Source organism: Hippopotamus amphibius, chromosome 7, assembly GCF_030028045.1.
Source record: "Hippopotamus amphibius kiboko isolate mHipAmp2 chromosome 7, mHipAmp2.hap2, whole genome shotgun sequence".
In the NCBI taxonomy this organism is placed as follows: domain Eukaryota; kingdom Metazoa; phylum Chordata; class Mammalia; order Artiodactyla; family Hippopotamidae; genus Hippopotamus; species Hippopotamus amphibius.
The window spans coordinates 31,800,466-31,820,595 of record NC_080192.1 but is presented as its reverse complement, the minus strand read 5'-3'; the positions used below and the strand labels follow the sequence as shown (position 1 = coordinate 31,820,595).

The window sequence follows — 20,130 nt, the reverse complement described above, 5'->3', positions numbered from 1 at the left end:
AACATATCTTCTAGCATTTGAAGAAATGAATTTCCCAGCTACAAATATCTATTCAAAATTTTATTTAGAAACAGCAAATGAATTTTAACCTCTGGAATTAAAAATATTAATAATAAGCTCCCCAGCTTGTACAAAGGTTGGATTCAGTCAATTATACATGGGTAGTAGCTTAGACAGACAAACAATTTTGGACCATTTCCTTTAAAAATTAAATAGTTTAAGCTGAATTTAATATTGCTAGACATTTAAGAAAACATGTGGCTCAACTTCATAACATATTTATATATACACACAGATAATTTGAGAATCTTAACACATATATTTAAGTATACATAAAACCCCAGCTTTAAATGTTAAAAAAATCAAAACATTATGAATGTATAGAAATTCACCATAGCTTACTGCCTATTGTTGACAGGTATAACTTATCCTAAAAGTCTTCAAAAATATACTTTTCTAATATGTTGAAATTTTCATATAATTTTATTAACTAAAAATTCCAATTTAGGTAAAGGTACAAGGTATTGGGAAGGAAATCATGTAGTAGGTCAGAGACTTGCTTGATTTCCAGATGGAATTTTAACTTACAAAGTTAATAGTTAAATAAAACTATAGTTGGAGGTGGCCCTTAGTATATGGGGAAATTAACAGCATTTTCCTCCTCTTCATCTTCAAACTGTTCAGAAGCAGCAACAGGACTAGTTAATTCAACTCCAAATTGTTCAGAAAGTTTTTTTAACTTCTCTTCTAAGAGAATATTTTTTTTCACTTCTTCTTTGTAATTATACTTCAGATCTTCGATTTCTTCAAAAAATGAAGGATCAAAATTTTCCAGTTCTTTTTTCAGCTTTTTTACTTCCTCCTAATAAGAACATATTATCTTTAAAGGCATATATAGGAAAAAATACATTCTTTAGGTGTGAACTAAAAAGATTTGATTACAAATATGAAACCCAAAGTAACCTGAATAGTCAAATATACTTATAAGGCAGAAGTTTTTTCTTAAGATTTTATTAATAAGGTTTCATTGTACAGTGTAAGTAACTAACTTGTTAACTGTCAAATTATTTGTTCTCTAAGTTGTGTCCCAGCCTTGAACTAAAATTTATCAGCTCTTAAATCAGAGGGGATTTAATCTTTCTCCAAAAGAATATTAAGATACTCTCAGTGAGGCAATCAAAAAACTTGGCTACTCGCAACATTTAAGTCATTTTGGTTAAGATTCTTTGATTTAGGCTTCATTTGTATTTTCCTTACAAATATCTAATTTTTAATGAATAAATGGTCACTTGTTATAAATATATTTATGATCAGGGAAACTGTAGGGCTTCTGCCTGGCTAAAAGTTAGGCATCTGGTAAAGAAACAACTTGAGCTTTAATGACCATGTAGAATAGCCAGTGATCACTAGTTAATTTTTGTATTTATACTCTTTTGTTCTGTTGACAGATTCTTAAAGAGATAAAGCATTATCAAATATCTTTCTTTATGGGAACTATTCCTGAAAAGAATTTCAAAAGGAATTAAAAGACACTGTTCCCAATGTGACCCAAAACTTAAGAAAATACTAAAATAATGAGTTATATTTGTGACAATTAAAAATAATTTACTCTTTAATCTTATTTGTTTTGTCTCAATTTTTCTGGTAGTTCTGTTTTAATAAGTATTTTTTAATACAGTCAGGTGAATATAATCAGCTTTGTAATATCAAGGTTAAATGTAAGTATAAAATGTGATCCTAGGAATATCTGGGATACATATTTAAAACTCAGAGATGGTGATCATAAAAACAGTTTTCAGCAGCCGTCTTCACAAAACATAATACTATAATTAGATATAATTAAGTAGTTACCTTCAAATGCTGCTTTTCTAGGTCTGAGGTTTTGAGCTGTGTCTCTAGATCTTTGACCTTTTGCTTTAGTTGATCAGGATCTGCTTCAAAAAAATGAAAATTAGACAAAGCTTTTCCCCACTCTGATTAATAAGTTCAAGATAAAGGATTTATTTTTAGAGGATATGGAGGAAACTTATGAAACTAGAGCCTGGAAAATGTTGTCTTTTATGATTGAAACACTTTTTAGGCTGTGAATCCTGTATGCTACTTCTATATCAGGTATTATAATACCAGACAAAAAGAAGAGGCATATGCTAGCTCTTAGAAGTACATAGATCTAGGTTAATTTTTTATATAGAAGAAATCATTATTTTCAGAGCAAAATTCTAGAACCAAGAAAATCTGTTAGGTGCTAATAGTACAACATTAGAAAAAGTAGATTGTTAGAGAAGGGGCTACGACCGTAAGGTGGCCAGATGCTCCTGCTACCCAACAACTTTGGCTGTTCCATGTACTTCAATACGTATTTACTGTATAATTTTTGGGTTGGCCAAAAAGTTCATTTGGGTTTTTCTGTAAGATGTTATGGAAAAACCTGAAAGAACTTTCTGGCCAACCCAATACTATGTGAGAAACGTGCTGCACAGGATGGATAACACAAAGATGAATAAGTCCTGATATTTTGGTAGGAAAACATAAAAAGCACAAGGGCTTTAATTTATTGATTTCCTCCAGAGTTAACATATCTCTAATTCTATGAGAATCAATGGGCAACAGGATTTTTGCTTTAATTGCCATCTTTGCTAGAAACGTGTTTTCTTTAAACTGCACATAACGTGTCATGTGGTCATATTTTACAGCCACTGAAGGGTAAAATTTTAAAAATAATGCTAAGTTTTGAGAAAATAATGGTCAGAAAATACATTTTCATGAATGGGACAGGAAGCATATTCTATTAAGGTGACCTTGGAATGGTCCTCCAATTAGTGTAAGTTGGAAACAAATATTTTCCTCATACTTTTCAAAGCTTCCCTCACCTTTGCAGAAAGTGCTAATGATTTTTTTACGGAGTTGATTCCTGATCACTGGGGTGCTATACTGAGTTGTCTTAATCAGTGGGACGCTATATATTACACAGACTGGTAATGAAATAGGGCAGTAAAGCTATTATTATGTATAGCACTTTCCAAAAGTTAGCTTCATGATCAGTTATATTTAAATAGTGCTTTAAAATTTCCAAAACCGTTTTGGTTTCGATTTTGAGCCTTAACAATCCTCATTTTTTTAACAGGAGATGAGGAAATGAGGGTTCAGAAATTGCCTCTCAGGAAACTGAAGTTTAGAAAGAGAACTTTCCTAACGTCAGCAGCATTAACAGCTCTTTGGTACTGTGTCTGGTCTAGTATACCAAGCTGGCTGCTGTAAGAGATGTTGTCAAGAGAGGTTTACGTATGTCCTTCTAGTCACCAAGAGGGGATGCAGTATTGTGGTCAATGGCAGGGAGCTTTGGAGTTTCGTACATTTTTGGCTTCATCCTGCCTCTGCCACTTCCTAGCTGCTTTGAATCTGTTTAACACAGGTAAAATGGAGACAGAAGTAATCAAAATTCAGGGTTATGAGAATTAAATTATAAAAAGCATAGTGTCTGGTACAACTCATACATGACAGCCTGAATACAAAGCAGCAACAAGACTACTTGGTAGGATATTGAAAAGCTATGTGAAATAGTCAAAAATTGTTCAGATATAAATTAGTATAATGCTTTGGAACAGAATTTGGCATTTTCATCAAGTTATCAAATATAATATGCATACAAACAGTCGATTCTTATTATTTGCAGTATTTATGTTCTATAAAGGCAGCATGAACAATGAATTAGTGAATACTCAACCACTGCTCTTACGGAAGACATGTATACATACACATACATCTCACACAGATGTTCATAATCTTAAATCCTGGTAGGTTTTATTTTCTGTGTTTTATAAGAAAGAAAACAAGGTTTGGAAGTGTCAGGTGACTCCTGAAGCTGCCCCAATTAACAGGTATCAGAGCTGAGATTTAAACCCAGTCCAGCTGGTCCCAGAACCAGAGGTTCTTGCCCTATGCAGCACTGCCCCCTACTGTCTCCTCTGGTCATCTTGGTATGAGAACTGAAACAATGCAGAGCATCACCTTGCTGAATCTCATCTGGGAAAGTGTGGATCACAGAACTTAAATTTTTCACTGCTCTGTGTATATCTGCAAAAGTACCACACAGTACTGATTTGGGGTTACAAGTAAATTTTAGTAGGTGAATATGCAAATACAGAATCTTCAAATAATGAGGACCACTGTATGTATATCCACGTAAATACATATAACAATACAAATATATGCATATACATATACATACCTATGCACATAGGACAGGGGAATGATTAGTAATCACTTCTGAATGCAAATGGAAGAGGGCAGAAGGACAGACTTTTTTACTTTGTAAAAGAAAAAAAAAGGACATAGGCAATGTTTACTTACACACTTGTAGTTTTTAAATTAATAAGATGAAAATACACTTAGAAGAAAATGTTAAAAGGGCCTATACTGAGAAACTGGAAGAAACAGACCTAGTATTTATTACTCAGCATTGTATCATGATTAAACCTATAACATCCAGATGGCACACAAGGAAAAAGACACTTGAATACTTGCCACTCAATATTACAAACAAAGGATTCAATGGGAATATTGTTGCATGGAAGAAAGCTCTAAAAACTTAAATCAAGGATTTGATTTTATAATAAGACAGTTACCAGAAATCTGTAAACAAAAAAGGCAAACCATAATTCAAAAACTTGGGTTAGCTAACATGCTATGAGTATGTTAAAAAAAATGCATTACCAGGTATGGTGCTTTCAGGTCCATTTTGGTCTTTCTTAACTTCTATCTGATGGATTAATTCTTCTTTTTCTTTTTCCAGCTGACTATTAGCTAATCTAGAACACAAATGATAATGTGTTAAAACAGACATTGCTCCATGAAATACATGAGCATTTCTTTACTGTGTTGATGTACCGTGCTCAGAACTTGCTGATATTTATAAAGGTAAACATTTGTCCATTTACTCTCAACTGCTGCAGTGCTACCATTCTCAGAGATCATAGAATCAAAATCCTTCATGTTTTTCTTAAAGTCTGATCTGATGTCATTTTCAAGAGTAGTTTTTCTCTTGGAGGGAGTAGCCTCACAAAAGTACGCTACACAAAACCTTGGAAGTAAATTTTTTTTTGCCTCATTCCATTAGCATTTGCCTTTGGAAGCTGAGGTTTAATATATTCTATGCTATTAAGAAAGTTTAAATTGCAAACTTGACAGCTATATTAAGATCTGGTTTACCCTTTTTTTAGCATCCATTATATAAAAGATTGGCATTAGAAGGATGAAATAAGGCTGATAAACCTATTAGGTAGCAAGGTTGAAAAATCTTAACTCTCTAAATATAGGAAACCTGATTATATTAAAAAGTAATTTTTAAAAAAGTAGTCATATGAGCAAATAACGTACCTAAGAACTTGAAGCTCCCGTTGAAGGCCTTGCTCTGTCTCATCACCTTCAGGAACATGTTTGAGAATCTCAATCTTTGGGCACAATGAAAAGTTAGAAGACAAAGTTTGACATGGAAATAATGAGGTTTTATAAAGATACATACTTTCAATAAAGCATAATTTTAAAAGTTGAGTTTTCAAAAGTACACATGATCACGTATCTATAGTGATCGATCCACTATTCATTCAACAATTATTATTTATTTATTTATTATTTTTTGGGGGTACACCAAGTTCAGTCATCTGTATTTATACACATATCCCCGTATTCCCTCCCTCCCTCGACTCCCCCTCACCCTCCCCATCCCAGTCCTCTAAGGCATCATCCATCCTCGAGTTGAACTCCCTTTGTTATACAGCAGCTTCCCACTGGCTATCTATTTTACAGTTGGTAGTATCTATATATGTCTATGCTACTCTTTCACTTTGTCTCAGCTTCCCCTTCAATCCCCGCCCCCCCAAACCTCGAGTTCTCCAGTCCATTCTCTGCATCTGCGTCCTTGTTCTTGTCTTGTCACTGAGTTCATCAGTACCATTTTTAGATTCCGTATATGTGAGTTAGCATACAATATTTGTCTTTCTCTTTCTGACTTACTTCACACTGTATGACAGACTCTAGGTCTATCCACCTCATTACATATAGCTCCATCTCATTCCTTTCTATAGCTGAGTAATATTCCATTGTATATATATGCCACATCTTCTTTATCCATTCATTTGTTGATGGGCATTTAGGTTGCTTCCATGTCCTGGCTACTGTAAATAGTGCTACAATAAACATTTTGGTACATGTTTCTTTTGGGATTATGGTTTTCTTTGGGTATATGCCCAGTAGTGGGATTACTGGATCATATGGTAGTTCTATTTATAGTTTTTTAAGGAACCTCCAAACTGTTTTCCATAGTGGCTGTACCAACTTACAGTCCCACCAACAGTGCAGGAGAGTTCCCTTTTCTCCACACCCTCTCCAACATTTGTTGTTTCCAGATTTTGTGATGATGGCCATTCTGATCGGTGTGAGGTGATACCTCATTGTGGCTTTGACTTGCATTTCTCTGATGATGAGTGATGTTGAGCATCTTTTCATGTGTTTGTTGGCCATCTGTATGTCTTCTTTGGAGAAATGTCTATTTAGGTCTTCCGCCCATTTGTGGATTGGGTTATTTGCTTATTTGGTATTAAGCTGCATGAGCTGCTCATTCAACAATTATTTACTGAACTGCTGCATGCCAGGTATTATCCTAGGCACACTGGATAGAGCAGTGAAAAAAATAAGCAAAATCTCTTCCTGCATGATCCTGTGGTCCTTACATTTTTAGTGAGGGAAGACAATGAGCACGTGATGTGATTGGATAACACTTTGAGGTGGAGGGAAGGGCTGTTAAGAAAAATAACCCAGGGTAAGAGGACAGAGTGAGGGAAGGCAGTACAGAATCTGAGGGTCTGAGGAGCCTGCATTTAAGCAGAGACATGAAGTGAGGGACTGAGCTGTGAAAATATTTGGGTAAATAGTATTCTAAACAAGGAAAACAAAAGGAAGACCCTGAAGCTTGAATGAGTTTGGTTTGTTCCAAGGATTGAAAGAAGGTCAATGTGGCTAGAACATTGTGAGTGCCAGAGAAAGTAAAGATGAGGCTAGAGAGGAAACCAGATGCCAGGCCATGTAGGTCCTTGCAGGCTATGAAAAGAACTTTAGGGTTTTATTCTGGGGTAATGGGAACCACTGGAAGAGTCTAAGGATGGGACTGCTGTGATTTGCTTTATACTTTAAAAAGGATGACGACAACTATGTGGAAAATAGGTCAGGGATAGGGAGAAGGTGAAACAAGGCAAGAGTGGAAGCAGGGAGAGCAGTCAGGAAATCACTGTTATTCAGGTGTAAGAGAATAGCTTAGATTGGACTGGCAGTGTTGGAGGTGTTGAGACATCATCTGAAAATAGAGCTGACAGGATTTAATGAAAAAGATGCAGGGTATGAGTAAAAAGAACGGAGTCTGTGATCCAAGGTTTTTGACTTAAACAAATGGGTGAATGGTGTGGCCATTCACTTAGATGGTCCTTCTAGAAGAGGAATTAGTCAGGAGTTCATTTTTACCTACATGAGAAAATGCCAAGGGGTGGCTGGAAATATAATGCATTATTTTATCACAGAAAGAAAAATGACATCACTTGCCTGTTGCTCAAGGTCTTCGGTGTATTTCTTAGCTTTTTGTTCCCTCTCTGTTGCTTGTCTTACAAGCTGTTTAAGATCACTAAGGCTTTTAGTTTTTTGGGCAATATCAGTTTCCAGTTCTTTTAACTTGGTTTCATACATTCTAAAATTATAAAGGAAAAAGAATGGTGCAGACATGGAAAATAATTTGTCTCATTGATTTAAAAGCCAGTTCGTTACTGCACTAAAAATAAAGAATATTTTATTATACTGTTTCTTCTAGTCAAATCTTTTCCTACATATTTATTTACCATTAGGTGACAGCCAGGGATAAGTACCCCTAATTAACAGGCCAATTAAATACAGGATTTAGGTGTTTCCCAAGTTTATAAACAAGGATGGAACCTGAATTTTACCACTGTAAAGGATTAAAATTAATACCTTTTTCAGCCACAAAACACATAGAAATTCATAAGAATATCAAATTCTGTATTATTGGATATTCTTAGGAATATACTTAAAGATGACAAACTCAAGCATTTAATACACACACACACACACACACACACACACACACACACATATGCAGGAGGTATCCAGGTAGAGCAAAACCAAAAGAACACTGCTGGGAGAGGCAAAAGAATATGTAAAAGCAGGGGTAAGAAAAACGGCATAAGATGCGGGAGGGATGAAGCTTGTAAAAATATGAATAGATTTGTAAATTTTCAAGAAACGATCAACACTTAAAAAAAAAAATCCAGACTCCAAAAGAAATTTCTAAAACATTGAGCCAAAATGGTTTTACAAGCACATCATACCACCTTAAAGGAGACAATGCTTATAACATTCTAATTTTTCTAGATAAAAAGAACACTTTGGCAACAAAATCAGATAAGGAAGGAAAATTATTATCTCAATATTATGACAGAATAATATAATTATTATCTAAGAGCTTGTGATAAACCTTAGGAACTTAGACTAGAAGGCAACGTTCCTAACCTGACTAAAGCCATCAAAGTCGTGAAACATCCGAAGCTCACTCCTTCCCTTCATTCATTTCCCAGCTCTAATGCCATCCAGCCAGAGAGGCCTTCTCTGACCACCCTATCTAAAACAGCTCCTGCATCACCCTGGCCTGTCTGAGCAGTCAGTATTATAAAGCCAGATATGGAATTGATGTTATTAATTTGTTGAGTAAATACAGAGCAACTATAAAGATTTCAGCATGAGCATAATGTGTCATGGGTACCAAAAGATATCTCCAAACCACTTTACCAAACTGGGTGTCTAATCCCAGCTGCAGACTTTAGCACTGCTAAATTTTTCTGGTGGATTTAGGGAGGCTTGAGGCCAAAGATCAGAATTAGCTTTCAGTCAAGTGGATTCTACTAGGTCTTATGTGTTTTGAAAAGTATTTACTGAAAGCCTACTCTATGCTCAGTCACCTGTACAGTTCTCAGATGAAAAACACATAAATGATTTAAAAGGCAAAGTCATACTCAGTTATGGTTAAATCTCATCACCCCTCTCAAATAATTGTAAACTTTATAAACCCTTTTCACATTAAACCCTTTTCACAGAGCCCTTTTTTAGAAAAGAAAGGACAGGGATTATCATTTCCACAGATATAAAAAAACTTAAACTCACAGAAGAACTGTAATTTACTTAAGGCTATAGTGAGAAATCGGTATTTCTAAGCCCTGGAAGCTACTTGTCTCTCTGAAAGAACCTAGTCCACGTAGGCCTTTTAGAGATACATCTAACATAAAGCAGAGTCTGGCATGTAGCAGGTACTGAGTAAATACCTGCTTGATAAATATATCTCAAATCAACTCAGAATCAAGTCCATGTGTGATTGTAGAAGGTAATAAAGGCCCAACCAAGAAATCAACTGGGTTGATAGGGTTGCTGGTTGAGAGCATCTGCTGGAGTTCAAGGACGCAAAAGAACAGACCCCTTCTCCCCTTTGTACTATCACACATATTATTTCATTTAGCCCTCACAGCAGCCCTCCGACACAATTAAGAAACAGCTATGGGGGGAGATTCTGAGTACTCTCAGGATTAGGACAGGAAGCAAGGACCCTTCTCCAGGACTGCCTGGCTCCCTGGGCCCTCTAATCTACCTGCAAAACCTCTTTTCTCCTTACACTTGTCTGACAGGGGCAAGTGCAGTACAACAGGCCCACTATGGGACCTGCTGTAGCCTCACAGCGCTAAGGTTCCCATCCCAGCTGTAGTGATGGTGGCTGCCAATTCACATCAAGTCCATTCTAAACAGAAGGCAGACATCCAAGGGGATACTGAGATGCACAGACAGAAGGAACTCTAGGACTATGGTAAGATAAAGATGAGTTTGCCTTCTGAAATGGGGCCAATAGATGTAAAGAACAAAACTTCATACAAGATGACTTTACTGGGAAAGGACATGGGCAGAATCTCACTGGTCTTCGGCTTCTATATATACTCCTCAAAGCAGCTGCTTAAGGTTGGAAATGAAAATGACACCAAAGCCTTTTACTGACTCATCAGAGTTATGATGAAGCACCCCTGGTGATAGTGGCAATGAACATCTGAATGTTTACTAATGAATTCCTATCACCTCTTTAATAGCCACAAAGTTTATTTGACAGGCAGGAATTGCACATACTTGTAGAAAAGGCTCAAGGGGTGGGAGGAAATCACGTACCAGAAAGCAGAGGCCAGTAAGACACTAAAACTGTTTGCTGAATTCATCTGTTGAGGCTGTCTGAAGAGCAAGATGTCCAGCACATAACCGCAAAATTGCAGCACAGCCCAGATCTGGTATGCTACATGTTGTGACAAAACCGCTTAATTATGCCTGGCTTATACTTGGGGTAGAAAATGAAAGCAGCGAAGAGGCTGAGTTGTGGCTGGAGAAAAGCAGCACCCAGGAGACGCTGGGCACCATCAGTCCAGGCTCATGGCTTGACAGCAGCTTCACGAGGCCCACCCAGCTCCAACACCCTCAGCCCAGCCCAGTTCTGCTCTGTCCCATGCCGACACCACAATTAGTTAAATATTTTGAGGAAGAAAAAGTGAGGATCATGTTAAAACAAACAACCAAACAGTTCTTCACGAAAGAACTAAGTGAATCAGAATAGTGTCATATTCTTTAAAAACAATTATTGGCAGAATCAGAACTGATTGTGCAAATTTTAAACTGTTTGTCCCTACCTTGTAACAACAATTGATTTCCAGCTCCTGCTGTCAGCACCTTCAAGCTGCGGTCCTCTACTTTCTGCCAACTGTAATCTCTTACCAGTCTCTTCTAGTTGAACTGTCATCTTCTCATTTAATATCTCCAAATTATTCTTAGCTATCCGTAATTTTTCTGCAGCTTCAGTTTCCTATCATTAAAAGCTAATTAGTATATTATGCCAAAATGTAATACTGTTTTCATGGATGTAATATATTCAAAATTATCACTACAAATGCAAAAGAAAATAACCTGGAGTTCTAAATGCTGATTAAAATTCCAATAAAAATCCAAACATATTACTAAAACAGTAATATGGTCATAATAATTAGAACAGATCATGTAAACGAGGTTAGAAAAATACATTTATAATATTTTACTCTAGTGGTTACTTTAAATTTGTCATATTTGTCCGTAATAGAGAAAATGGGATAGTTTATAAAGTCTTTATATTTTTAAAAGATGTTTTGACTTTTTAATACCTGAGAGACATAACTGTAAGCATAAACTACGTGTAATTACCACAGATTATTTCCACTATTAAACATCCACATTCAAAGCACAGTATCACTCTGGCCTCACAATACATTCAGAGGCCACTGTAACTAATTTAAAAATACTAATTTCAATTTATTCACTGGACCATCCATATAAATAACACCACCTACTTGTCTGGGACAAGGGATATATTTTGTCACTTAAATAGAAAGGAATCTTACTGTTTAACAAAGCAGTTTCATACACTCTTTATTGTACATCAAGCATTATTCTAAGACATATGCATAAATATTAACTAATTTAAACCGTACAGCAGCCCTGTGAAATAGATATACTTAATATTCCCAGTTTTATAGACAAGGAAATTGAGAGAAGGAGAGGGAATAACAGAATGTCCTAGTTACCTCAGTTAAGAAGTAATAAACCTAGGATTTGAATCCTGGCTGTGTGGCTTTTACATTATACTGCCTCTTAATTTATTAATTTTTTTAGTTTCAATGTTCCTCACAGTGAAAGAATGGTGGGCATAAAAACACAATTCCTGGATGACCTAGGAGATTGGGATTGACACATATACACTAATATGTATAAAATAGATAACTAATGAGATCCTGCTGTAGAGCACAGAGAACTCTACTCAATGCTCTGTGGTGACCTAAATGGGAAGGAAGTCCAAAAAAGAGGGGATATATATATACATATAGCTGATTCACTTCGCTGTACAGCAGAAACTAACAAAATATTATAAAGCAACTATACCCCAATTAAGAAAAAAAATAACCAACACAATTCCTAAACCTCTAAATACCTACCCTGAATACCCTATAAGAGGGAATAGACACTCTATAAACTTCTCCATTCAGTTTTCCCAAAATGTATTAGTTCATTAACATAAAAATAAGTATAGTCAATAATGAAAGTCATACTTTTTTAAGTTCTTTACGAAGCCTTTCATTTTCAGCAACAATTTTCTCTGTGCCTTTGGTCTTAGATTCATAGTGCATGCTCAACTGACGTCCAAGATGAACTTTGAGTTTTTCTAATTCAGCCTAGTAATTAAAAAAATATCTACATGATCAAAACAAGGAAATAAACAATTATCTTGTAAACTCAAAAGATTTAGTTCAATGTAGTTTTAGAAACCATATTTGATAGAATTAGAATTAAATTCTTCCCTTTAATATTGGTCATCTAGACCAATAGAGCAGAGGTTCCCAATATGGGCTTAGGTTGAGTTAATGACTTAAAAAAAAAAAAATTCACAATCCCAGTGGTAGGACCAATCCCGAAATAATCTTGATCAATCTCAAAATTGGGGGCTTAGGCAGCTGTATTTTTGAAAACAGACAGTTAATTATTTTATGCTGCCAGAGTGAGAACCAATGCTCTGGAAATAATAAGATGACCAAGTGGTCCTACTCTAAGTAGTCTTATCCTTGTCTCCAATATTTTTTTTCTGTATGTATAAAATATCTACTGCATCTTTATATACTATATTTAAAATTTTCCTTAAAAGTTAATAAAAATTTTATCAGTAAAACATTCCATACAAATGACCACAATAAAAATATTACCTTCAACTTTTCGTTTTCCAGTTCAATATTAGCCATTTTTTCACTGGTTAATATTCCTGATGCTTTTTTCAGCTGTTCATTTTCCCTTTGGACTTTTTCAACTACTTTTTTCATTAAACCAATGGTTTTTTCTAGTTCTGGGATTGTCTTTCCACTTCTACCAGACTAGAAAAAAATGTTAACTTTTTATTTAATCAAGTATTTTAGAGAGTATAATATAAAGTACCAAGAACATAAAAGGTTTATTATTAAACTCACTGTTGATTCCTAACATTTAAAGCCAAAGCTTTTATTACTTCAATTCATTATAATAACCCTATGAAAGAGGAATTATAATCCTCACTTTACATACAAGAAAATCAAGACTCAGAGAATTTGATATTTCTAAAGTCATGGAGCTAATAAGCAACAGCTTAAACCCTGGTATACTGGAAAGAACACTGGTATAATAGCATTGTAACTAAGAAGCTGCCATGGATATTATAAAAAATAGTTATAAAATGTTAGGATCAGACCAAGGCGCAGTTAGTAGTTACCTCAAAGAACAGAAGGAAGATGGCTGGAAGTTAAATGTTTTCAAGATGTGGAGGGATATGCAATGAAAAAAGAGATGGTATAGAGTCCAAGTGGAATAAAAAGCATGGAAGATGTGACAGATGATAAAATACATTAACTTGAAACAAAGAGAAAGCTTAATGATGTTTTACACTGTAGATGAAGCAGAATAAAATTGAAACTAGAGGCACTAGTAAAAGTATATCAATACTGTTATGACATATCCAAACTTTTTTTTTCATTTCCAACTTATCACTTCTGAAGCCAAAATAAACACATGGCATAACTCCCACATACTCACCCCTCTAACGTGGCCAAGTTTCCTCTCTACTTCTGCTTTTTCTTTCTTAAGAAATTCACACATTTCCTTCAAATCTCTTACCTGATTCTAGAAGATTAAGGAAAACATTAACAATTTAACACAGCTATAGCCATTGAAAAGGAAAGGCAAACAGTTCAACTGAACAGTCTCTTCACTGTATAGCCGACTTAAACAAGTGGGTCTTTACACCAATGAGGAAGATTTTGAACCATGACATATGTTGAATTAAAGTGTACTAATACAGCAGCATTTTGTATATGAATTTTGGGAAATATTTCCTGTGTTACTGCCTCAGTATACAATATAAATTTGAGTTTAGAACTCCTGATTTTAAATGTCCCATAAATTATATATGTAGAACCTTACCCATATGGTACAGAGAAATAGACAACTGATCTTCTGACACTGGTTTTAACAGTGTAAAAATCAGAACGAGAAGAAGGACATAGCTTAATTATACCATTACCAGTGCAATTAACAGACTGTTAATATTCTAAGTTAAAAAACAGAAATGAAACAGTCAAAAGAAAAAGACTCCCATAAATAGGGTAAGATTTGGAAAACCAAAAATAAACTTATTATAAGCATCAAAATAAAGTAAAATTTCTAACAGAGACAATTACCCTGAAATACTTTTGTTTTTAAAGACTTTATATTTTTAGAGCTCCTAATATTTTAAAGTGTTAATTAAATACACCAACCATCTTGCCACATACATGGCATTTGAACTTGTCTGGAACTCTTTTTCTAGTATCTGTATGACCCACTTGCTTACCTGTCCCCTAGCTCTCAGCTAAAATATTTTATTGAGGAAGCCTTCCCTTACTACCCTATTTTAAATAGCAATCCAATATACAGTTGACCCTTGAACAATGTGGAGGTATAACTTACAGTCGGTCCTCTATATCTGCAGTTCCTTTGCATCTGTGGGTTCAACCAACCAAAGATCAGGTAGTACAGCAGTATTTACTATTGAAAAATATCCCCACATAAGTGGATCCTCGCAGTTCAAGGGTCAGATGTACTCCTATCCAACACATACACACACAACACACACACTCCCCCTTCACACTAACCATGCTTTTTCTTCTCAGCACTTAACATCAGCTGACATACTATATATTGACTTCCTTACCTATTATGAGCCTTCCCTTACTGGAATGTAAGCTCTACAAGTGCAAGTATTTTTTTGATTGCTGTTTCCCAGCACCCAGGAGAGTACCTGACACAAAGAAGGCCCTCACCAAATGACTGTTAAACGAGCAGATGTAGAAAGTATAACACTACCGTGATATTTTATGAATATGAGTTTCTGACTTCTTCATAAGCTAGCATGGTAAACATAACAATTAAGGAGGGAGAAAAAGGCATTAGATTTCCTAACTATAATAAAGAATATTAAATTTACCTTTAATCTTGGCAAATCTTTATTTGCTTGTTCAAGCTGAAATTTCAGTTCAATATTTTCCGATGACAACTTCAAGTTTTCCCTCTGGAGCTCCTGTTCTCTTTGATAATGATCATGTGACTCTATTCCCGAAGTCTTCAGGAAAATGAAGTTAGGAATATTTTTGAAGTGTAACAAATAAAAGCTGCATGAGACACACTGGATAAGAAAACACTATGCCAAAAGGGAACATTTTTCCTCAAAGGAATGGGAAAATTGGAGTGCTCTAGAGAAAACAACCATAAATGAATGAACAAACAAACAAGCTCACAGGAGAAAAGGCTATTCGTCTGTTGTAATTAATATGGAAAGCAAAGACAGTATGATTTCATAATGTCCACACATATAATGCCTCCATACACACTCTCATAATGACTGAACTAACTTGTGGTGGTGCTTCCAGTCCAAATATGAAGTACTACTGTTATCTACCTGTCGTAGATTGTATTGTACCCCAACTCCACCCAACCCCCAAATTCACATGCTGAAGTCCTAACTCCCAGTACCTCAGAATGACCTTATTTGGAGATATGGTCTTTTCAGAGATAATTAATTTAGGGTCATCAGGATGGGCCTTAATCTAAAAATGTCTGATATTCTTATACAAAAGGGAAATTTGGACACACAGACATACACAGAAGGGAGACATCACAGTGACAGGGAAAAGACAGCCACCTACAAGCCAAGGAGAGAGGCCTGGAACAGACCCTTCCCCCACGGCCTAAAGAAGAAATCAACTCTGCTGATACCTTGATTTTGGACTTCTGGCTTACAGAACTGAGAGAATAAATTTCTGTTATGTAAGCCATCAACTCTGTGGTGTTTTGTTATGGTGGCCCTAGCAAACGAATGCACAAGCCTACAAAAAGTGCCTCAATTCCTTATTCCTTTAAAGCTATTTCTCATTCCTGGAGATAAAGTAATCATTCCCTCCTCTGAAATCCAGTAACACTTTATTTGCATTTCTTTTGGCATGAATCCACCTTTAGTTTATTAATTATGTTCATTTTCAATTCTCATTCTAAACTACAGATTATTTGAAAGAGAAATCTGTGCTTGGTTACTTTTTCCTATAAAGTAGGTAGAACACCACTTACCTCATAAGATTGTTAAGAGCATTATATGAGATAATTTTGTGAAAGCACTCAGAATATCTTTAGTGTTTTTCTCCCCCACTCCATTCTCTATTGGTTTGATCAACTATCAAGTTAATAACTCCACAGATATTACAATTAACATTTTACATTACATGTTTCTATATTATATATTACGTATTATATATTATTATTAAAGTATAATATTCTATAAATACATTTATTATACATGGCTCTCTAACATCTTTTTAATTAGCAGTAGGTTAAATACATTCTGACATACTCACCCTTAGGTTAAAAACAAAAAAGTAAAAAAAAGAAAAAGTTTTCTTAGGTAAAATTCAGTAAAGGTAAAGAAATGAGAAAATAGGATATAGAAAAGTAAAGAAATTCTGGGCTGACCTTTGATTCAGACCTGAGGGCATGTAACACAACACTGGCAGAAACACTGCATGTATCCACCTGATTTCTAACTGTTTGAGGGACTGTGTGTGCATATGAACATATATAATGGCAAGAAAGAGAACACAGACATATTTGATGGTATTCTCTGTCAGATAACCCAAGTGCACATTAGGCAAATCATGCCACCTGCAAGGTCCTCCGATTTTGCATCTTACAAATGAGGGCACTAGACAGAAAAATTTTTAAGGTCTCTTGACATGGAAATCTGTAGTTCCCTATCCCTGAGCTCTTCTGTCTCCCTTACTTTCTCTCTTCAGTCTATGATAGCTATTTAATAAATGATAACCAGTACCCGATAGATATAAAATACACTCTTTCATTCACAGAAGACAATAATTCTATCTGATGATATTACAAGAAGATATTTTTTCAACAGTTCTCCCCACTAAAATATGGATGCAATTATTTGTGTAAGTGAATGGGGATCATCTTTTTCCTCCTATTCTCAGAAAACAACACTAAAAGTATTGGTTGAGATTGTCCAAATTTTTGGAAAATAAGTTAATGAAACTCTTCTATAAAAGTAAAATAAATAAAATTCTTGTATAATCAATTTTGGGGAGACTTCCAAATTGTTCTATAGAAGAAGAATCCTGTTAAAAGTTATACACTGCCAAAAGTAAAATTCTTTTTTTTCCCCCCAAAAGTCAAATTCTTAGTGAATAAGAGTTAGAGATAAAACACAGTGGAAGTCTCAAATTCTCAATTACTTATTATCAAGTGAAAAAAAGAAGTATTATATGCCTGGAGAAGGAAATGAAGTAAGAATTAAGTCATTTTCATCCATTTTTTCCTAATTTAAATGTCTGACTTAACGAGGACCTAGGTGACTGGAATATCTGAGGTGGAAAGGAATGAATGAATGAATGAATGCTATTCGATTTCAACTTGGAACAAACTTCTTATTCTGGACTGCAATGTAAATTGACCAAAAGTAGTGTGCAAGCAGAAAGTTCATAAACTGCAGAATTAGACCTCCATTTAAATTCTGGTTCTGCATCTTCTTGATCAATAGAGATGTTACTTTTTCTCCAAGCTTCCCATGTAAAATAGAAATAATTCTCTGCAGAGTATTGTAAAAACTATACCTAGGCAACACATGTAAGCTTCATTTTCTCATTATGAAAAAGTATCTGTTACAATACAAGGCAAAAAGACCATCAAAGGAATTTGTTATGTTACATATGTTAGTATGTTACACAGCATCATAACAGATTTTTACTGATATTATTCACTGTCATGAAATTTTACTTGCAGTGAAATTTTACAGCATGCTGAATTAGGAATTTCTAAGGCAAAACAAACACCTCTAAAGTGCCTTATTTTTATTATTCTGTTATTTAATCTAATCTAATCCTTTTTAACTGAATACCAATGGTAAAAACAGTGAGTACTAAAATGAATTAGGAAATGTACAATCACTAAGTATTATAGGCACCAGTCAAATGTTAGGGTTTAAGGAGAAGTTTATTAACAATTAATATTCTTTACAAATCCTACACAATTTGTTTCAATTTGCACCATATATGTATATTACTTGCTATAAGAAAACTCAGCCAACAGAGAAATAAAGGACTGCCATGTACTCAAATCTGCGACACTTCATGTCATGGCTGGACTGGCACATCAGTTTCAGAGCTTGCGTGGGCTTCCTCCCCAGCACACTGATTCACTGCAGCAGCGCCTATGGCATAACCACCGTCCTCCCCAGCAGACTCTTCTGGATCCGTGTGGTTGCTGTGACTCACATCTTCCGCTATGTGTCCCTTTTCCTTCTCATTCTTGCCTAACTCATTTTCTTCCTTGTTTTTATATTCCTGTTTATTATTTTCACAACAGTCTTGATTACTCTTCTCAACTTTAGGATCTGGTTCATTTTCAAAATTGGAGTTAAAATCCATCAAGGTACCATTACTTGACCTAAATGGACTTGATTTATTGTTTGCTTTTGACTCAGATTTATTTAACTCGGTAGGATCTACAATACCTTCTGCTTTGTGTTTTTCTTCATTACTGTAATACTGTAGAACATTTCTAGGTACCTGATGATATAAGTTGTCACTAACATCTATTCCTTTCCTATTTTTAACTCTGAGTACTGTTATGGGTTTTTTTTGGTTCCTGTGTAAAGTGTTCTTTTGGTGAAAAATATTATGCCTGTATTTATTAACACTGGTAGCAAGAGGAGAAAGCGTAGTTGTGTCACATAACAGATTCTGCTTGAAGCAGATGAAAGAGAAGAAACAAGAAAAGAAAAGAAAAAAATAATAAAAATATACACACAAGTGTTTCAAAATAAGATACAACAAATAATTCTACATTGAGACAAGAAAAATGAGAAATGTATCACATATTTGAATGAAAATGTTATATTTTCCTATTTTATCTAACTATATGTTCTTGCCACAGCAAAACTCATAACTACATTTAAAACCTCCAGAAATCATTTGTAACGATGTTTTATGCAAAGCATAAGAATCACAAGTTTACCATTATTATGTAAAAAGGATTAAAGAAGTTATCATACATCACTACCTAGTAAAAATAAAAGTTGGACTTACTGTATTAGTTTTAATGAGAAGGATCTACTGCTTTTAGTTAAAGGTAGAAGTTGATTTCACTTTTAAACTTTAGAATTAAAAATATGAAAAGATGTGCACTTACTGAAGGCCTAGAATATGCATCCTTTGAAAACTGTTTTTCTAAAGCATGAAGTTTTTCTTGGAGGTATTTATTTTGTAAATGTAAATCTTCTATAACAGAATCTCGAGGAAGAGCCTGATGGGTCCTATGAACAACAATCACACTCTTTACTATTCAAACTTCCAACCTTTTTACTGTTTATCATGTCAAAATAAAGGAAAAATATATTTTTAACACTGTATTTTAAATTCTATAAAACTAGAAATACTTCACAAAAATTAAATTAAAACATGACTATGTTATAAACTGATCCTCTACAGATGATTCACAGCTGGCCTCCTTTAAACTATGAGTTAAAAAGGGTATTCTGATTTTAAAAAATACATCAACATTTGTAAAGAACATGCATCTATTTTGGGGATTGTGTAAAATAGCTGAATAAAAATACCTACTAGTTTCAAAACATTATATAATAATTTCATAACATCCATGTGTTTCTCAAGAAGTTCAAGGATTTTATAAGGTTCTTACTTGTGCCACATAATAATCTATTTCTTCAATCTATACTCACCTGTATGACCTACAAGGCCCTCCACTATCTGGCACAACCACACCTATTCAACACATCTGTCCAGGAGTCTTCCTTTACTTAGGCAAATAAATCCACTCTTACCCACACATGAAAGATTCACTCCTGCCTCTATGTCTCTGCTAGGGTTCTGTTTTCTTGGAGTGTTCTTTCTC

General features: G+C 34.7%; 1 protein-coding gene across 13 annotated transcripts in view; it reads right to left on the bottom strand.

Moving 5' to 3' along the window:
* Positions 1-54: 54 nt before the first annotated feature.
* CEP290 (centrosomal protein 290) overlaps positions 55-20,130 on the bottom strand; it is an 84,273-nt gene continuing 64,197 nt past the window's right edge. For 9 of the 13 annotated variants that reach the window (XM_057742390.1, XM_057742393.1, XM_057742395.1 and 6 more), the window contains 11 exons: positions 19,408-19,531; positions 15,146-15,280; positions 13,717-13,803; positions 12,861-13,025; positions 12,213-12,335; positions 10,767-10,939; positions 7,591-7,732; positions 5,377-5,450; positions 4,714-4,808; positions 1,852-1,934; positions 55-862 (listed from right to left, as the gene is read on the bottom strand). In XM_057742390.1, the coding sequence (XP_057598373.1) occupies positions 629-862; positions 1,852-1,934; positions 4,714-4,808; positions 5,377-5,450; positions 7,591-7,732; positions 10,767-10,939; positions 12,213-12,335; positions 12,861-13,025; positions 13,717-13,803; positions 15,146-15,280; positions 19,408-19,531 (1,435 nt within the window). In that variant the 3' untranslated portion in view covers positions 55-628. Of the gene's footprint in view, positions 863-1,851; positions 1,935-3,353; positions 3,400-4,713; positions 4,809-5,376; positions 5,451-7,590; positions 7,733-10,766; positions 10,940-12,212; positions 12,336-12,860; positions 13,026-13,716; positions 13,804-15,145; positions 15,281-19,407; positions 19,532-20,130 lie in introns of those variants that run through there. The other 4 variants (XM_057742396.1, XM_057742398.1, XR_009054763.1 and 1 more) reach the window with 3 other exon arrangements.